Here is a 19,526-nt window from a genome sequence, read left to right on the forward strand (position 1 = left end):
ACTTAAAAGGTTTTCTACAGTAAACCACGATCATTCTTAGCAGTGACCATTAAAATCTTAATGATTTTACATTGATTCCTCCTAGAGTGTGGTAATGCCACTAAACTGACTACCCTCCTCCAAAGGTCAGCTTTGAGCTATAAATTATTCAGGATGATTCCAAGATTACTATCTAATATGGTCCTCATGCACTACACTAGACAGAACTTGAGATAATTCCTATACTTTCCCATTACACAAAGACTGGACAAGAAATAATACAGGTAATTCTCCCATAAATTGAAATTTTCTTAGGTTTATTTCAGGGACCCTTATAGATGCCGTTGCTCACAGACATCAAAATATAATTTCAAAAGCATGGTTCCCATATTCCTAAGAGTTGGGGTTTGGTCATTCATTAGGTCATGAATTATGCCATCATTGAGGTGGAGGAGGTAACAAGTTACTATGGGTAATGGTAAAATATATAAACAAAGGAGAAAATATTTAGTTATCTTGTTCTGAAAAGAAACAGGGAAGATATAGAAGTCATAGGATAAATGATAGATTACTAATTTGACCTTAAATAAAAAACTATTTTTATTAAATATTTTATATTAGTATGGATTTTTTATATTAATACATATTTGAGATTATTTTTGTTATATTGTAGATGTTTCTAATCTTATTTAACATATTTTTGTATATTCATGGAAATTTAAGGTTATTTTTGATAAAAGATACTGTACATACATATCTACTCTTATGTAAGGTTTTCTGCCGAACTTTATGATATAAAATAAATCTCTAGTCCTGAAAATTACTATTACAAGCTATTTAAATTAATAAAATTACAAGTTAATGTTACATGTTATAATCATACTTATAGTCCTGTTAGGTAGGCTTTCAAGGTGAAGCCAAAAGATATTTCATTTTCATTTTTTTCATGATAGGATTCCTTTGAATTACTCTGGTTGTTCTGGAAATCACTTTGTAGAACATACTGGCCTTGAGCACACTGAGATCAACCTGCTTTTGCCACACAAGTACTGGGATTAAAGACATGCCCCATCACTCTCTGGCCAAAAATACATTTTCAATAAGTCATCAAATATTTCCTATTCAAAATATGGCACTTAAGATGTTATGATTATATAAGGCATTTCTGTTCCTGACAACACCAATCTACTTCAGAGAAATTATGGATATCATAGAAATGACTAAATGTAGTTAACTTTCTTGCTGTCAAGACTTAGGCACTGGCAAGAAACTGCCCTTTGAGTTGACTACTGACAGTATACTGTCTAAATTAGATAGGCAGGACATGAAAGAAAGTGACAGCTGAGCATTGCCATGGCAAAGAAGGACAATCCTTCAAAATTCCTGCTTCACAGAAACTTGGTCAGATTTTCTAGGTGTATAGGCTAAAGTTAAAATTCCAACAGTACAGTGGAATCTTGGGTGACTGTCCAGGCAGTCAGTAGTTTATGTCATTTCTTGGATTTTTAAAATTGTTTTCATTGAGGTATATATTTTTCTCTGCTCTCCTCCCTTCCTGATTTCTAAAGTGATTGTGCCAGTTTGCATGCCCACCAGCAATGGAGAAGTTTTCCCATCACCCTACATCCTCTCCAGCATAAACTATCTTCAGTGTTTTTGATCTTGGCTATTCTTACAGGTGTAAGGTGGGATCTCAGAGTTGTTTTTACATTTCTTAATGGCTAAGGATGTTGAGCATTTCCTTAAGTGTCTTTCAGTCATTTTATAGTCATCTGTTGAGAGTTCTCTGTTTAATTCTGTACAATTATTTTTCTATTGGCTTATTTGTTCTTCTGATGACCAGTTACTTGAGCTCTTTATATATTTTGGATATCATCCCTCTGTTTGATGTGGGGTTGAAGAAGACCTTTTCCATCCTGTAGGCTGCCGTTTTATTGAACATTTCCTCTGCTTTTCAGAAAGTTCTCAGTTTTAGGTGGTCCCATCTATTAAATATTGCTATTAGTGTTCGTGCTGCTGGGGTTATATTTAAAAAGTGGTCTCCTGTACCAATGTGTTCAAGTGTATTTCCCACTTTCACTTCTATGAAGTTCAATGTGGTTGGTTTTCTGTTTTGATCTATTTGGACTTGAGATTTCTGCATGGAGATAAATAAACACTATATTTTCTGTTTACTCAGGGAGTACTATAACCTTCACAGGTCTCTAAAGGACTTAAATACTAGATAATTGTAGTTTTCTCTGTTACCAAATTGAAACAACTCAGAAACTAGAATGAAATATGTAAGGTTAAGAGATATAAAAAGTTTATTTTAGGGTGGGATAAATAATGATTTAGGTACAACACTTTGGACTTACCTAGATAGGATAGATAATATAGTATTTTCTCTAAATGTCACGCCCACCTTGACCATCAAGGAAGACACAACACCGGAACTCTTCTTGCAGGCAGTTTTATTCAGGACTTTCTTACAGAATCGTGATCTCTCTCTCTTTCTCTCTCTCTCTCACCCCGGGCAAACCTCTCCTAGCCCTTAAAAAGGCACAAGCTGCCAACCCTGGATTGCCACATGGGCACTGCCCATAGGTCCACACATATGCAAGCAGCTGACAATAATTGTGTGATAGTAGCATGAGTCAGGCCTTAGCCATATTAGAAGTTGATTATCACAGAGAGCACTCACTTTCGGGATCACGGAGGGCAGAAGCCAGCACCATCAGGTGCGGCTCCACACAGCTCTCTACATCTAAATTTACCAAATACAAATGAATTGGTCACTGTTTCCTACATATATTTGTACATAGTTGTTGTATATTTTGTATATAGCTTTACTGTGTTGGTTGAATCCTTCACTTTTTATTTAGTAAGAAAGGGGAAATTATGAATTTTGATGATGTTCTCATAATACAGTTTGCTTGGAGTCAGGACAGAGCTAACAACAACCTCACTGTAAATTACCCTAGAAGTTTGGATGTTGTTGACCAGGTAGGAATCAGGATTATTAAGGCAGGCTTGAGAGAAGATATGGGCTCTTTTCTTGCATGGATAAATTGAAGAGGTAGTAGTCACCAGTGGCTGATCAATTGATTTTCTGATCTTTCAAGTTCTTACCCTGCTATCTGACTCCTGAGTTTTATTTCATTTTAGTTTGGTTTAGTTTGGTTTAGTTTTTCTGAGACAGAGTTTATCTGTAGCTTTGGAGCCTGTCCTAGAACTCATTTTGTAGACCAGGCTGGTCTTGTACACACAGAGATCTGCCTGCATCTGCCTCTTGAGTGCTGGAATTAAAGGTATGTGCCACAACTGCCTGGTCAAGGCAGTTTTAATTTTAAATATCAATTAGATTACTGCTTCAGTAGGGATAGAACTAATTAAGTAAGCCCTTGGAAAGTGAAGCCTCACCAGTCACTGGTGGTGCATTTCTGTGAGTTCAAGGCCAGTCTGGTCTACAAGAGCTAGTTCCAAGAAAGGCTCCAAAGCTACAGAGAAACCCTGTCTCAAGAAACACAAAACAAAAACACAAAACCAGCCAAACAAAATATGTAGCCCCATGTACCTGAGAGAGAACCACGGGGTTTGGCATTTACTCTGCTGAATTTTCATCTTTCCTTGACACAATCTTCCCTCATTTGTCCTCATTCCTCTCTTTCATTAGTCTTTTGTTTCTTCTTTTTTACCTTGACTGCAGTGCTTCCTTCCACCATTCATCTCAGTCTCATATTTCCCCCAAATCTCTCTTCATTGTTTACCTTTAGAGTCTCTGTGAGCACCAATAACTCCTGCTTAGTTGATTCTGTGGGTTGTGTTAACCTAGTGTCCTCAACCAAGGTGGGAGGCAGTTGCTATGGTACTTCCTCCCCATTGCCAGCAGGGTCTTCTTATCTCCTCTTATTGTTTGACTGCCTGTGTCTGCTCCTGCTGCTTTGAGTTCCTGGATTAGGCCAGTTTGGTAACAATTGTCTGAGGCACCATTCTATAAGAATAACAGAATATTATGAGAAATCATTTCTTGGACTTTTTTCCTATCTTGTTTGGTTCTATCACAGACCTGTAGTGAAGTGAGCTTCAGGTCTTGGACATCCAATTAGGATGGGCATTGTCTCCTTCTAATGGAATGGGCCTGAAGTTTCACGAGTTATTTGTTGTTTACTCCTACAAGTTATGGGGAACAAATAACTCAACACATGTTACAATCAGGACTAGATGTAGATGTGACTGTTGCTGGGTTGGTGTTTCAGTCCCAACATTGAATACTTTGCCTGGTTAGAAAAGACTCCACAGGCTTTTTATCCCTCTTTCCTAAAAGTCCTTGCTAGTGGCATTTTTATACAACCTAATGAGTATTTACTCTACTAGGTACCATACCAACTCCTAAATGTTCCCCAATTCCTGTAGTCTTTCCTTATTCTCCCTACATCCAACCACCCTGATCCTGATTTCTCCTGTTTCCATACCCAACTACCGCCATTCAATTCAGAAGACCTATTCTAGTGCCCCTTTCAGGGAGATTGATGTATCCCTCCCTTGATCCTTTGTTGTTAACTAACTCTGTGTCTGTGGATTATAGCATGAATATCCTCTACTTTAAAACCAATATTAATGTATAAAGGAGTTTACACTATTGTCATTTGTATTGTTGGGTCTTGAGTTACGTTGAATCCTAATTTTCAGAGAAACTGACATACTGTTTTCCAGAGTGGTTGTACAATTTGCATTTCCACCAGCAATGGAAGAGTCTTCCCCTTACTCCCACATCCTCTCCAGCATAAGCAGTTATTGGTGTTTTTGATCTTAGCCATTCTGACAGGTGTAAGGTGGTATTGCAGAGTCATTTTGATTTGCATTTCCCTGATGGCTAAGGATGTTGAACATTTCCTTAAGTGTCTTTTGGCCATTTGAGATTATTCTATAGAAAATTCTCTGTTTAGTTCTGTACCCCATTTTTAATTGAATTATTTGAAATTTTGATGTTTAATTTCTTGAGTTCTTTATATATTTTGGAGATCAGTCTTCTATCTTATATGGGATTGGAAATTTATTTTCCCATCCAATAAGCAGCCTTATTGTGTTATTGACTGTGTCCTTTGCTTTGCAGAAGTTTCTCAGTTTCAGAAGGTCCAATTTATTTATTTTTCCTCTCAGACTCTGCGTTTCAGGTGTTATATTTAGGAAGTGGTCTTCTGTTCCATGCTTGTTAAGCTACTTTTCACTTTCTCTTCATATTTATCGTTGTGAGCCTAGCCTTTAACGGCTGAGCCTTCTCTCCAGCCCTCACTTTCTCTCTTTTCAGTTTCAGTGTGATTAGATTTATATTAATGTCTTTATCCCCTTCAGAGTCACTGTAATGCATGCTCATATTTCATTGCAAAAAAAACTTAATCATTTTAATTGTCATATGCAGCAGATCTGTAAGAGGTTAAAGATGAGTATTTGTTATGTATGCGTAGATATCAGAGAGAGACTCAAACCCAAAATTAAATACAGGAAGCTAGATGAAACCTTTCCCTAGAAATAGTTATTTCCCTATATGATCACTAATATTATGGCTAAAGAGATATTTGTTGTTAATTTCTCCCAAGAAATTACTGTAAGCTCTTTGCCAATGTTCACTTCCTGTCCATAATGATTCAATTTCAACATTAGTAAAACATGCTAAATTTTTTTTATTGAGAAAAGGAGGAAAAAAAACAAGTTTCCACCTCCTCCCAGCCTCCCATTTCCCTCCCCCTCCTCCCACCCTTTTCCCCCTCCCCCCACTCCTTTCCCCCTACCTCGCCAGTCCAAAGAGCAGTCAGGGTTTTCTGCCCTGTGGTAAGTCCTAGGTCCTCCCCCCTCCGTCCATATCCAGGAAGGTGAACATCCAAACTGGCTATGCTCCCACAAAGCCAGCACATTTAGCAGGAACAAAACCCCGTGCCATTGTCCTTTGCGTCTCATCAGCCCTCATTGTTCGCCATGTTCAGAGAGTCCAGTTTTATCCCATGCTTTTTCAGTCACAGTCCAGCTGGCCTTGGTGAGCTCCCAATAGATCAGCTCCACTGTCTCAGTGGGTGGGTGCACCCCTTGTGGTCCCAACTTCTTTGCTCATGTTCTCCCTCCTTCTGCTCCTCATTGGGACCTTGGGAGCTCAGTCCAGTGCTCCAGTGCAATAATGACGAATATCTTGCATATCATCATAGAATCTTCATCTGGTGATGGATGGAGATAGAGACAGAGACCCACACTGGAGCACTGGACTAAACATGCTAAAATTTAACCTTGGTAAATTCTTGCTAATAGACGAAGTTTCAGTTTTCTTTTTAAAAACAACTCAGTTTCTTTTTCCACATAACTTTTTAGTCTTTCAGTATGTTTATATGTTTAAAATATCGATTATAAGATAATATCTTTCCTCTGCAGTAAAATACCTATAGGGAATGCACAGAGCATAAAATGTCTAGAATGACGGCCAGGAGGTGGTGGCTCAAGCCTTTAATCCCAGCACTTGGGAGGCAGAGGCTGGTGGAGGTCAAGGCCAGTCTGGACTAGAAGAGGTAGTTCCAGGACACATTCCAAAGCTACATAGAAACCTGTATCAAAAAAAAAAAGTCTTGAATGTATCCAAACTCCAGATCCAAACAATCCATAAGTACCTTTTATAATTTTATTTCTACTAAACCATTTTTTTCTGCTTTAGATGATAATTCTCTTTGACTTGTCACCTTTTATGGTTTGGTTCTAATTACTATTTTCAATTTTTTACTCCAATAATGGGATATAGATGGTCAATGTCTTGCAACAATTTCTGAAATTTATTAAGATTCCACATATAACCTCTCCTAATTTTTAACTTTTGGGCTCAAATTTTTATAACACTATTTTATATGCTGAATAATTAATACAATCACCTTTTTGTATATTTTCAGAAGTAATTCCCAAGGAGACAAAGTTTGCTTTACTTCACCAACCATTTTCTCTAAAGTATTTACATTTGAATCAGCTAATGACATTCCATATAATGTTGAAAACATACCTAACTTGAGTATAATTTCCATTGTAATAAATAACAAAGTACTAACATCCAGTACTTTATATCCTAATTGGTTTATAATAATAACTTTCAAGGACTAGAAATTTTCATTTCATGTTTAAGTGAGTTAAATTAGATAAAATGGTTTGAGTAAGAATATAAAAATCATAGACAGTATGTTTTGATAAAAATGTCAATTTTATATCAAAAGGGAGCATCCATATCTATATCAATATAAAATATATAAATAAGTAGTTGCCTTTTTAAATTAATTTTAATGATCTATACTTTTACATCATACACATATATGCCCCTTTATTTTTTTTTTTTTAGATTCAGTAATGTACACTTTTATCCTATCATTTCATTGGGTGCCTTTTGTAAGTGGATGTATATTTATGAATATATAGAGCTGGTTTTGGAGAAAGACACTGGCTCTGTCCCTCTATAAATCCAAGCATGTCATTAAAATAAAAATTCAGAGTTTCTCTCTCAATGTCAGGATCATGGGACAGAAAGAAGAATTTAGAAAAATTTTCACTTTTCTACATTTCTACTTTCAAGTCTATTGTACATGTCATTGAATATATATGTCTGTATATGACTATAAATAATGTTTCAGTTTTCCACAATGAACAATGAATTTTCCTGCAGTAATTTCTGAAGTTTCAGGAAGAAGTTGGGGCCCCACAACAACAACTCAACCTGGTTGATACAATGGCATGATGATGATAGTGCTACTACCAGACGTGTTTCGCATACCAGCTGCTCAAGATGGTTCCAACTTGGTTAGCTGAAATGGTCCACTTTTTACAATGTTCTGGACAGACCTTATAAGAAGAAGATCAGAAAAACTTTACATAATACTCAGAGACTATTTGCAGTTATACCAGACAGTAATCTTGGAACTTAACCATCATTTTAGTTTCGCAGGATCCCATAGAAAGAACATCGCCCCCATGACAGCTGGAAGTAATTCTAAAAGACTACATCCCCTCTCCCAACAAAGTTTGTCCTAGGGTTAGGGACATCATTTAGGGGTTGATTATAATTGGTATAGGGTTGTGGGTTGGAAGGGAAATTTTATGGGCTCAGGGATTTCTTTGAAATAAAAGGGAAAATTGGATGGAATAAGATAGTGTGAATTTACATACATTAATAATAAGTAAGTAATAGAGTGAATTTATAATTTATAGGCAATTGCTTTGATATAGATTTTTGTATGTTGATATAATGTTAAATATTGAATATTATATGCATTCATGCTTCTACCAATGCTTAAAACATTTTATATATTAATAAATATATTTATCAAATTGCAATGTACATTTCTTCCACTGATCAAGATACCTATTCATTGGTTACATTTTGAGCCCATTGTCCTCATTTGTTGTACAATTGTTTATTGTACAATATTCTAATATGAAGTCTTAGTCTTTAAGTTATATAGGTATTAGAATTATAGATCAATAGTCATCAATGTTTGTCTTACTTATAGTTAGACAAACTATAAGTTTGTCAGGTTTTTCACACACATGAAGAATAAATGTTGAATAGATAGGTAAATCAGCCACTTCAAACAGCTGTAAAATATGGATTTTACATAACCTAGGGTACTGTTGAAGTGAGACACAATTACTACTGGTAGCATTGTCTATTTTCCAGAGAATGTTGAGCACCGGAGACACTCAAAGCTTGTTTTCTTGTTGTCAAAACTAGCCTTTGGGCAAAGACATGCTCATGCCTCAACCTCTGACAAAATACATGGTATCCAAAAATGGATAAGCAGTTCTGTTAAATCTTGACTGGCATTCATCTCAGAAACAAATATACCTACCTCTGTTTGCTGAGCATTGTGGTAAAGGCAAAATACACCAATAAGCCCAGTTTGCCCATCTTTTTTTTCCTTTCTGTAGGCATTAATTTTCTCATGCATACAACATACTGTTGATCTTTTCTCTTTTTCTTTCCCCATGAATAGATACTGCTCATATAAGGAGGTATCCTATACAAATGACACAGAAATAACAGAATTGATTCTCCTTTTCAATTTCCTTCTAAAGTGACTGTCTATGTCATGGAACAAGAATGGGGAACACGAGAATCGTAAAACTATACTGTCAAAGAAGTATGCATTTCACTCTCATACTTACACTGTACTCATATATGGTATATTTTTGAAGGAAGTGACCTATGATGATGTGCACATCAACTTCACTAAGGAAGAGTGGGATTTACTGAATCCTTCCCAGAAGAATCTCTACAAAGATGTGATGCTGGAGACCTACAGGAACCTAACTACTATAGGTGAAAATGAATTTCTTTCATGTTTCAAAATATGGAGACAACTTTTCCTTGGTTTATAATTTTGTTCTGTAATTTGTTTTAGAGAAAGAATAATGGGGTGAATAACACAGTCACAGTTTTTAGGTGCACTTAAGATAATAAGCTAATTGTTGCACATTCTTAAATAATATAACTTCTATTCTGGTACTGTATTTTAGGATACTTTTGGGAAGACCTTAACACCAAAGAGCATTGTAAATGTTCTAGAAGACATGCAAGGTAATTTTCTTGGGCAAGTTCATAACAATTTCCCTTAAATAGTTTGTAATGTGTTCTGGAACTTTAAAACAAAAGCAAAAGTGTAAATAAGCACAGCTTTAAATATATTGATGGTTATTAAGTTCTCACAAATCCATATACCTCAATTTCTTGTATATGAATTGCATCTGCAAAGCCTTCATTTAAGAAAAAGTCTAGGTAGCAATGCCTAAACAGATATCACCATTTGATTCATAGCATCATGAGAGCTATGTTGTAGAACTGCTGCTTCATTTGCTTCTTGCTATTCATGACAGAAAATGTATACATATTTCAATGATGATGAGTATAGCTGCAAAACTTTCTACTAATTCAATAGCCCATGGTAAGCCTTGTATCACTCATATACTTTTTGTGACTGTGCTAAGTTTAGTGAAATCAGATTAGTCAAGGGTCAAGGGGCAGTGATGTGGAAAAACCTTAATATCTATACCTCAAGTCTCTGAAAGTTGAACCTTGTGGATTCATTTTGGAAATCTTTTATACACTATTCTTTTTTTCATATATATATATATATATATATATGATTTTTTCATATATATATATGATATGTCACTCTTGACACAAGTGTATGAGCATAGGAATATGGAATAGGAATATGGAAATATTTAGCATACCTCTCCTTAAGAACAATTAAGAAGATAAACTGTAGTTCCTATGTAGAGTATACATGTTTAATTTGATCCACAAATACAAAGTTAATTTATTTTCTATCATCATGGTTAATACATAAATACAAACTCACATTACAACAAAAACAAACAAACAAACATGAGTTCTAGGTCTATGCAAATACTTCTGGGTGTCTTAGTTCACTTACCAAATGTATAATGATTCACAATATAGTAAAATTATGAATGGAGTAATGTTTGTAAATGTTGTAATAAGAGTGGCGGGCTACGTTCCTGGCACCCGGCCACCCGCATGGCTAGCATTATCCGAAATAATTACACGGAAATTGTTTTCTTTTAAACACTGTCTGACCCATTAGTTCCAGCCTCTTATTTGCTAACTCATACATATTGATCTAACCCATTTCTAATATTCTGTGTAGCACCTTGGGCTGGTGGCTTACCAGGGAGGATCTTAACCTGTGTTTGTGTCTGATGGGAGAATCATGGCGACTCACTGACTCGGCTTCTTTCTCTCAGCATTCTGTTTTCTTTACTCCACCCACCTAAGGGTTGGCCTATCAAATGGGCCTAGGCAGTTTCTTTATTAATTAACCAATGAAAGCAACAGATAAGATACAAGACCCACCTCCATCATTTCCCCTTTTTCTGTTTAAACAAAAAAGAAAGGCTTTAACTTTAACATAGTACAATTACATATAGCAAAACAGTTATCAAGCAAGAATTACAGTTACAATATTTATATCTATTTTATCTTTTATCATAACTAAGGAAAACTATAACTATTTATTTATTCTTCAACTCCATCAAGACTCCAGAGTGATATAATATTACCTAAGTAAACAAGAAATCCAAAACTCTAGAAATGACAGAGACATCTTGCTCCCTGTACAGTCACCCAAAGTTCTTTTGTTTCGTTGGGGCATCCGTCTTCGGCCTTCAGACCCATAGTGTTCAGCAGACATTTCCATGAAGCAGGAAATTTCAAAGACAGTTCAGTCACTTTCTGCTGTGTCCTGCAGAATGTCTTGCAGACTCTTTCATGAATCAGGAACCCTGAAAGAACATCTTGCCTTTAGGCAAGTTCAGCTGTCCTTTCTCTGCGGGTTCTTTGTGTCCAGTTTATGCAACAGTCCAGGCAAGAGCAGTTTCTTGCCCAAATGGCTATCAAACTCCATAAGGAGCCTCTTCGATGCCCATCTTCCTCTTGAAGTAGCTTGATGCTGCCAGGAGCAGATGTGTCTCATTGTCATGAAAAGCCCTAAGGGATTAAAACATTTAAATGCCATATTCTTATTCTGCAGTCTTTAAAAGATATAAAGAATACCTATCTAACTGAAATATATCTCTATATATAACCTGAATATCTAACTAACATGACTACAAGCTTGACTAATATTTATGATTATCCATCAACAACCTGTATTTCCTAATTATACATTACATTTTAAAAATGAACTACACAATCACAATACCTTAATCAAGATACTGAAATACATATACGTATAACAAAATTGACCTTAAAATCCACACCAATGCAAATTATTCATACCTATATCATATCCCCCTTTAAATGTAAAAGAACATTTATAAACAATATTTGGGAACATGGGCACAGTTTTTTTCTCTCCAAACTGCTTCCTGCTGAATGGGGGTGCTGTTATTCAGGTCTTTTATGGGATAACCTGTCTGCTAGGTTCATCTCAGTCGGCAGTTGAGTGAAGTAATTTTCTGAAGGTGTTCACAGCAACCTCTCAGGAGGGCATGATCATACCATATTGGGATAGACACAATCCACAGGGTCTCATCCTCTGTGAAAACAAAAGAAGAAACTCCTTTCCAAAGCATCATATCCTTAAACCAAAATTCTGAAGTCATAATACCCTTATGAAATCCATTCTGGTTCAGCTTGGTAGCCCATGTAATAAAATGTCTCTCTGTACTTAGCTCCTGTACAGTCAAAAATTTTAAAGAAAGCACAATAATACAAAGAATCCAGACTCACTGTGAATTTTCCATTTTTATGTGTCTTATTTTTACTCTATCAGTTTACTTTATTCTGTCTCTTTAAAGACTTTACCCTTTTTTTAAAGACATTAACTTTATTCTTTATATTCTTTTTCTTCTCTCTCCCAAGCCTACGTACATTCATCCAACACTGTGACTCATTTAGTGGTCTTTTATGTCTGAATCTGTTTTATTGTGAATCTGTAATTTTTTTTACTATCCAGGAGCATTTCTTAAAATGTTAAGCAGTTCTTAAAAACTTAAGTTGCACCATGTACAGGTAATATGGTACCACCTGAGTCCTGCCTAGTCTAAACCTTAACCATGCTATTATTATGGTAATTACGGTAGTTCCTGCTGAGACCAGCATAGTTCAGCATGGTTGAGCTGAGCCTCTCCTGCCTCAGAGCCATTTGGTGCCCCTGAGCCACTCACAGTTCCAGGCACATGGCAGTCCACATCGCCATCAAGCGAGGTGTACCACTTTACTCCAAATGCTCCATTCAAAAGCTCTGTCTCCAGCAGGAGCCAGACAGAGATGGTGATGGCGGCACAGCCCAGAAAGCCGGCATTTTAAAACAGCCAGTTTTTTCCTGCTGCTGAGTCAGGAAAACTTCTTTGTGGCAAGCCACCCACAAAAAGCCAAAGCTGTATTAAACTCTCTCCCTTTTCTAAAGACCTCTCAGGTTTTTAAGTGGATGTAGTCCATCACGTTAGAGAGCCACTCCGTCATAATATGAGTGCATGGGTGCCAGGAACATAGCCCGACGCTCTTATTACAACAGGTAAAGCACTCAGTATATGCAGTTCTCTTCAAAAATGTAAAAAATACCCTAAAAAATATAGGTAGTGTTATAGATGAAAAGATAAACCATGACACAATGGAATTTATCATCACAAAAATTTTTTCTAGATGTAAAATGACCCCCAATGAGAGAACAAAACATGATTTTAAACAAAGCTATAAAACCTTGATATTAGATTCCTTTTTACAATTTGAAAAAATATGAAGTTAATTCATATAGGTATAAGGTTCAACTGCATTGAATGTGGTAAAGCTTTTACATGTGTAAATTTTGCTTGCAGGATTGAAAGAAATCAAACTGGAGAAAAGTTTTCAGTATATTCTCACTGTGGTAAAGTCTTGTCTTATAACACTCATCTTCTAAGGAATGAAAAAACACATAGCGGAGAAAAATGCTGTGAAATTAAGCAATGTGATGAAGTCTTTTCTTGTCACAATCATCGTGAAATGCATAAGAGAACACACAGTGGAGAGAAACCCTATGAATATGTTCAAGATAATAAAGACTTTCTGTATGTAACTCATCAAAGTCATAAACGAAAACATACTGGAGAGAAAACATATGAATGTAATCTGCATGGTAAGGTCTTTGCTGATCAGAGCCATCTTCAAAAGATTAAAAGAATATATACTAGAGAGACACCCTATGAATATAATCAGTGTGGTAAAGACATTACTCAATGTACTGTTTTTCAAACACATAAAAGAATACAAACTGGAGAAAAACCATATGAATATAATCAGTGTGGTAAGGCCTTTGCACGTCATATTCATCTTCAATTGCGTAGAAGAACACGAACTGGAGAGAAAACATTTGAATATAATCGGTGTGGTAAGGCCTTTGCACACTACAGTAATCTTCAAAGCCATAAAAGAACACATACTGGAGAGAAACGCTATGAATGTAATCAGTGTGGTAAGGCCTTTGCATGGCACAGTGGTCTTCAAAGACATAAAAGAACACATAATGGAGAGAAACCTTATGATTGTAATCAGTGTGGTAAGGCCTTTACACGACATAATCATCTTCAAATGCATAAAAGAACACATACTGGAGAGAAACCCTATGATTGTAATCAGTGTGGTAAGGCCTTTGCACGTCTCAGTCATCTTCAAAGGCATAAAAGAACACATACTGGAGAGAAACCCTATGAATGTAATCAGTGTGGTAAGGCCTTTGCACGACACAGTAATCTTCAAGTGCATAAAAGAACACATACTGGAGAGAAACCCTATGAATGTAATCAGTGTGGTAAGGCCTTTTCTCAAAACAGTGTTCTTCAAACACATAAAAGAACACATACTGGAGAGAAACCCTATGAATGTAATCAGTGTGGTAAGGCCTTTACACGACATAATCATCTTCAAATGCATAAAAGAACACATACTGGAGAGAAACCCTATGATTGTAATCAGTGTGGTAAGGCCTTTGCACGTCTCAGTCATCTTCAAAGGCATAAAAGAACACATACTGGAGAGAAACCCTATGAATGTAATCACTGTGATAAGGCCTTTGCATGTCACAGTGATCTTAAAAGGCATAAAAGAACACATACTGGAGAGAAACCTCATGAATGTAATCAGTGTGGTAAGGCCTTTGCACACCACAGTAATTTTCAAAGCCATAAAAGAACACATACTTGAGAGGAACCCTATGAATATACCCAGTGTGGTAAGGGCTTTGCCCTTCTCAGTCATCTTCAAAGGCATAAAAGAGCACATACTGGATAGAAACTCTATGAATGTAATCAGTGTGTTAAGGCCTTTGCTCAACATTGTGCTCTCAAATGTATAGAAGGACATATACTGGAGAGAAACCCTATGAATGATATCAGTGTGATAAGGCCTTTGCAGACCCCTGTACTCTTCAAAAGCTTAAAATGTAACATACTCTAGAGATACCTGTGAATGGAATGTGGTAAATTCTTTTTCACAATTATCTCCAAATACATAATATGAGCCCTTCTGTAGAGAAACCCTGAAGATAATTTGGATACTTTTCAAAAATATGAGAAAAAAATCATACTGTAGTGAAACTATAAATGAATTCAGTGTCATAATGTTTTGTGTTTTATATAAGAGTAAGACTTAGTGTGTAGTCATCTGAGAAAGCTTGTGCATATTATCATAATCTTTTGGACCTGATGAAAATGCTGGGTGCTTCTTTTAAATTGTTCTTTTAGATGTCAAGCCACTTACAGTCAGTTAACAAAAATCAGTTATTGTGTAGAAAAAAGTTTGAAAATGTCAACAATTTGTTCATGCATCATTATAACTCTCTTTATTTTAGTTTGAACCAGCAAAGTAATGGATAAATCCTTTTCAGTTACAGGAAGGGTATTCCAACTTTGGTCTTCAAACCACAGCCAAAGGAAAGAACTTTGTCTCTGAATCCAGAAATAGATAATGAAACAACATCTCCCTGAAAACAGCCAAAACATTAAAAGGCCCAGTGAAAGAAACACAACTTGGCTCTCAAACCAGAACCATAAAATCCTAAAAGTTTCAACAATGTTTTTAAGCTCAAAGGATATCATTAACTGAAATATGAGAGGCATCAAGAGTCAAATCACTCATACGCTTACTTGTAGGTTTTGTATAAAAGTATCCTTAGAAGTTGGGAATATAATTATAGTTATCAGAAGATTGGGAGTGGTCATCAGGAAGGTAGATAGAAGGTGGTTACAAGGAATATTTTCTGAAAAGGAAAGATGGTTTGAAGTAATAAATGATGGAAACATCACTCTTAACAGTAGCCACAAATAATATAAAATATTATGGAATTACCAACTAAAGAAGTGAAAGGACTGTTGGAAAAGAACATTAAATCTTTGAAGAAGACACCAGAAAATGGGAAGATGTCCTTTGCCCTTGTTAGGTAGAAATCACCATAGCAATCTACAGGCTCACTACCATTCCCATGTAAATATCAGAAAAATTCTTCACAGATCTCAAAATAAAAACACCCAACTTCATATATAAAAGCCAAAAAAATGCGGGATAACCAAAACAATCCTACATAAAAAATAATTTCTGCAGGCATCACATTCCCTGACTTCTTTAGATGACTGCAGAGCTGCAGTACTGAAGAGAGCCTGGTGTTGGCACAAAAACAGATAGGAGGACTAATGGAACTGATTTTAAGACCCAGACATCACTCCACTCACCTACTACACCTGATTTTTGACAAAACACCAAAAAATATAAAATGGAGAAAACATTTAACAAATGGTGATGGCATCACTGAATATCAATGTGGGGAAGAATGAAAGTAGATCCACATCTATCATCATGAACAAAACTCAAGTCCCAATGGATCAAAGACTACAACATAAAGACAAACACACTGAACTACATAAAACAGAATGTTGGTTAATCCCAGCACTCGGGAGGCAGAGGCAGGCGGATCTCTGTGAGTTCAAGGCCAGCCTGGTCTACAAGAGCTAGTGCCAGGACAGGCTCCAAAGCTACAGAGAAACCCTGTCTCGAAAAACAAAAAAAAAAAAAAAAAAAAAAAAAAAACAGAATGTTGGAAGTTTACTTGAACACATTGGTAAAAAGGACCACTTTCAAATTATAACCCCAGGCATCACAGACACTGAGAAAAATTATAAATGAGTTTTCCTGAAGCAAAAGTTTCTGTAAAACAAAGGACATGATCAACAATACAAAAAAAGGCAGCCTGTAGTATGGGAAAAGATATTCACCTAAACCACATTGGATAGAAGACTGATCTTTAGAACATACAAAGAACTTAAATAATTGATCATCAAATAAAAAATGGAGTACTCCAATAAAAATGGAGTACAGACCTAAAAAAAAATCTTTTAACATATGAATCTAAAATGACTGAGAGACACTTAAGGAAATTTCCAAACTCCTTAGTCATTAGAGAAATGAAAATCTAAACAAATTTGAGATTCCCTCTTACATCTGTAACAATAGGCATGATCAAAACACTGATGACAACTTAAGCTGGAGAGGATGTGGAGTTAAGGGAACACTCCTGCATTTTTGATGGGGTTACAAACTGAGTCAGCTACTTTGGATATCAGTATGGTTATTCCGTAAATTAGAAAGTCACCTGCCGGGTTGTGAGGCATGGCTTTAATCCCTGCACATTGGGAGCCAGAGATAGATCTCTGTGACTTCAAGGCCAACCAGGTCTACAAGAGCTAGTTCCAGGACAGGCTCCAAAGCTCAAGAGAAACCGTGTCTTAGAAAACCAAAAATTAAAAAAAAAAAATGAAAGAAAATTAGGAAACAACTTATCATAAAACCCAGTCATGCCCTTTGGATATGTACTCAATGGATGCTTAATCATACCACAAGGACAAATGCTCAACTGTGTTCACAGCAATATTGTCAGAGCCAGAACCTGAAAACAACCCCTCCTCAGAAGAATGGAAAAAGAAATTGTGGTATACTTACACAGTAGAGTACTACAGAGTGGATAAAAACAATTACATCTTGAAATTTATGTGCAAATTTATGGACCTAGAAAACATAAAAGAGTGAGTTAACCCAGAACCAGAAAGAAAAAATATATGTACTCACTCCTAAGTGGCTTTTCAATATAAAACAGGGGACAGTCAGCCTACAATTCACAATGCCCAGAACATATACAACAAAGAGGAAACAAACAGAGACATACATAAATCTATTCTATATAGGACATAGAGAAAGACAAGATCTTAGTAAATTTGGAACATGTGAATCATGGGACAATGGGATGGGGGAGGAAGGGTGAATAGTGGATAAATATAGTTGAATAAAAAACAATTAAAAAATCCTTGATTCACAGCCGTTTGTGGGTGAATTAAACAAAGTGATAGTATAAAATGAATAGCTGAAATATGGAACTTTTCTTAGTTTTGTAGCTGAATGAAATACTTCCTCTTGCTAAGGCAGACTGATTTATGATATTTAATTAAAAACAATCCACACATTTTCCAAAAGAAAATTAAAGATTTATACCATATCTCCCAATCTTCCCAAACCAATAATCACACATGAATCATTTGAGACGGAAGTGCTTGATTTTACCTAATGTAGCTGCATTCATTCTAAGTTCATCATGTAACACTGAGTTCATGTTTTAATGATGAATTTTGAAGGCTGTACAAGTCAGAGTGACAGACCCTGAACTATGTGAGTACTAATTGAATCTTTGACTTCTGAAAACACCAAGTTAGAGTGTAAGAATACCTTGGGCTTTTATAGGTCAGATGAGCACCTACAGAGCAATGGATCTCATATACAATATAGCTAGCATCCAGAATCAAGAACTGGATTCAAGAGAGCAACTATACCCTTTATAGATTCATTCATACTGTAAGAGACCATGCCCAAGTGCATTGATATTTTAAAGCTGTTGACTGAAGGAGCTCTCACAGCACCTACCCATTTAACTTAATACGAAATTCCAAACCCTATACAAAACTCTGTACACAAGATGTCAAAATTAAAGTTAGAATTACAATAAGCATAATCAATATTAAGGAAGGAATACATCCTAATGGTTTGATAAGCATTTTATCCTAAGGAGTCCATGTTGTAGTAGAAATGGCTTAACTAGATCATAAGAGGATGGTAAGTATGATTATCTCATCTTCAACCCCATCAAAGACCTGAGAAGAGCAATAATATTACTTGAGTAGGCAGGTAGTGCAGTCTAGCAGCTTCCAAAAAGTGTAGTAGTTGACAGACAACTGACTGACCAATCAACCAAAGTCTCATCACAGTGTTGAAGAATAAGACTTCATATCAGAATATAAAACAATCTTTAAAGAACTATGCAGTAAAGCAGGACAATGACTTCAAAATGTAAACAATGTATAAAAATCTTGATCAGAGGTAGAGTAATATAATGCAATATGATAAATATATCATAAAATTGCATCAATAAAAATATGTTTTAAACAGGTAGAATCATACATTTATACAATCTGACATAATAACCTTATATAGTTGTTACAAATATTCTAAACAAAAATCAAAACAGTCTATATAATAAATATAATTCGAATTTGTGTCAATATACAAAAGTATACCAATGTAAATCCATAAAAAATATTTCACAAGTATTCCTTCTATTACAAACTTATTAGTAGGAGTAAGTAATCTACCTATTATCCAATTCCATTTTCGCTCATTTTGAGATCTCTGGGTGTACATCATTTCACCCAATCCTATGACCCACCCAGCAGGTCCTAAGTTACTCCAGGGTCTTGAAGAGGCACTATCTGAAAGACTTGGGAGGAAAGAGAAACGGATGCCAAGCAGTATTTTGTCAAGGCATCCGTTTATTGAAGCAAGTTTCATGCCTTAAATACTCCTCAGAAAGGTACTCGGGCAGGGGGAACTCAGGAAAGAGGGAAGGGAAGGAGGGGCTTGGTAGCTAGGCAACTAAGTGGGGCAGTTTGAGAGCTAAGCAGGGCAGTTGCAAGGTCAGTGGCTAGAACACCTGCTGTTAGTGATAGCAGCAAGC

General features: G+C 36.0%; 1 protein-coding gene across 1 annotated transcript; it reads left to right on the forward strand.

The window, feature by feature from the left end:
• The first annotated feature begins 9,261 nt into the window (after positions 1–9,261).
• LOC121458708 (zinc finger protein 431-like) lies at positions 9,262–14,680 on the forward strand. The gene is made up of 3 exons (XM_041668018.1): positions 9,262–9,295; positions 9,493–9,553; positions 13,903–14,680. The coding sequence occupies exons 1-3, from the start codon at positions 9,262–9,264 to the stop codon at positions 14,678–14,680; spliced, it is 873 nt and encodes a 290-aa protein (XP_041523952.1).
• Positions 14,681–19,526: the final 4,846 nt, after the last annotated feature.

Source organism: Microtus oregoni, unplaced genomic scaffold, assembly GCF_018167655.1.
Source record: "Microtus oregoni isolate MIOR12 unplaced genomic scaffold, Mior012 000018F_ref0000195, whole genome shotgun sequence".
NCBI classification, from domain to species: domain Eukaryota; kingdom Metazoa; phylum Chordata; class Mammalia; order Rodentia; family Cricetidae; genus Microtus; species Microtus oregoni.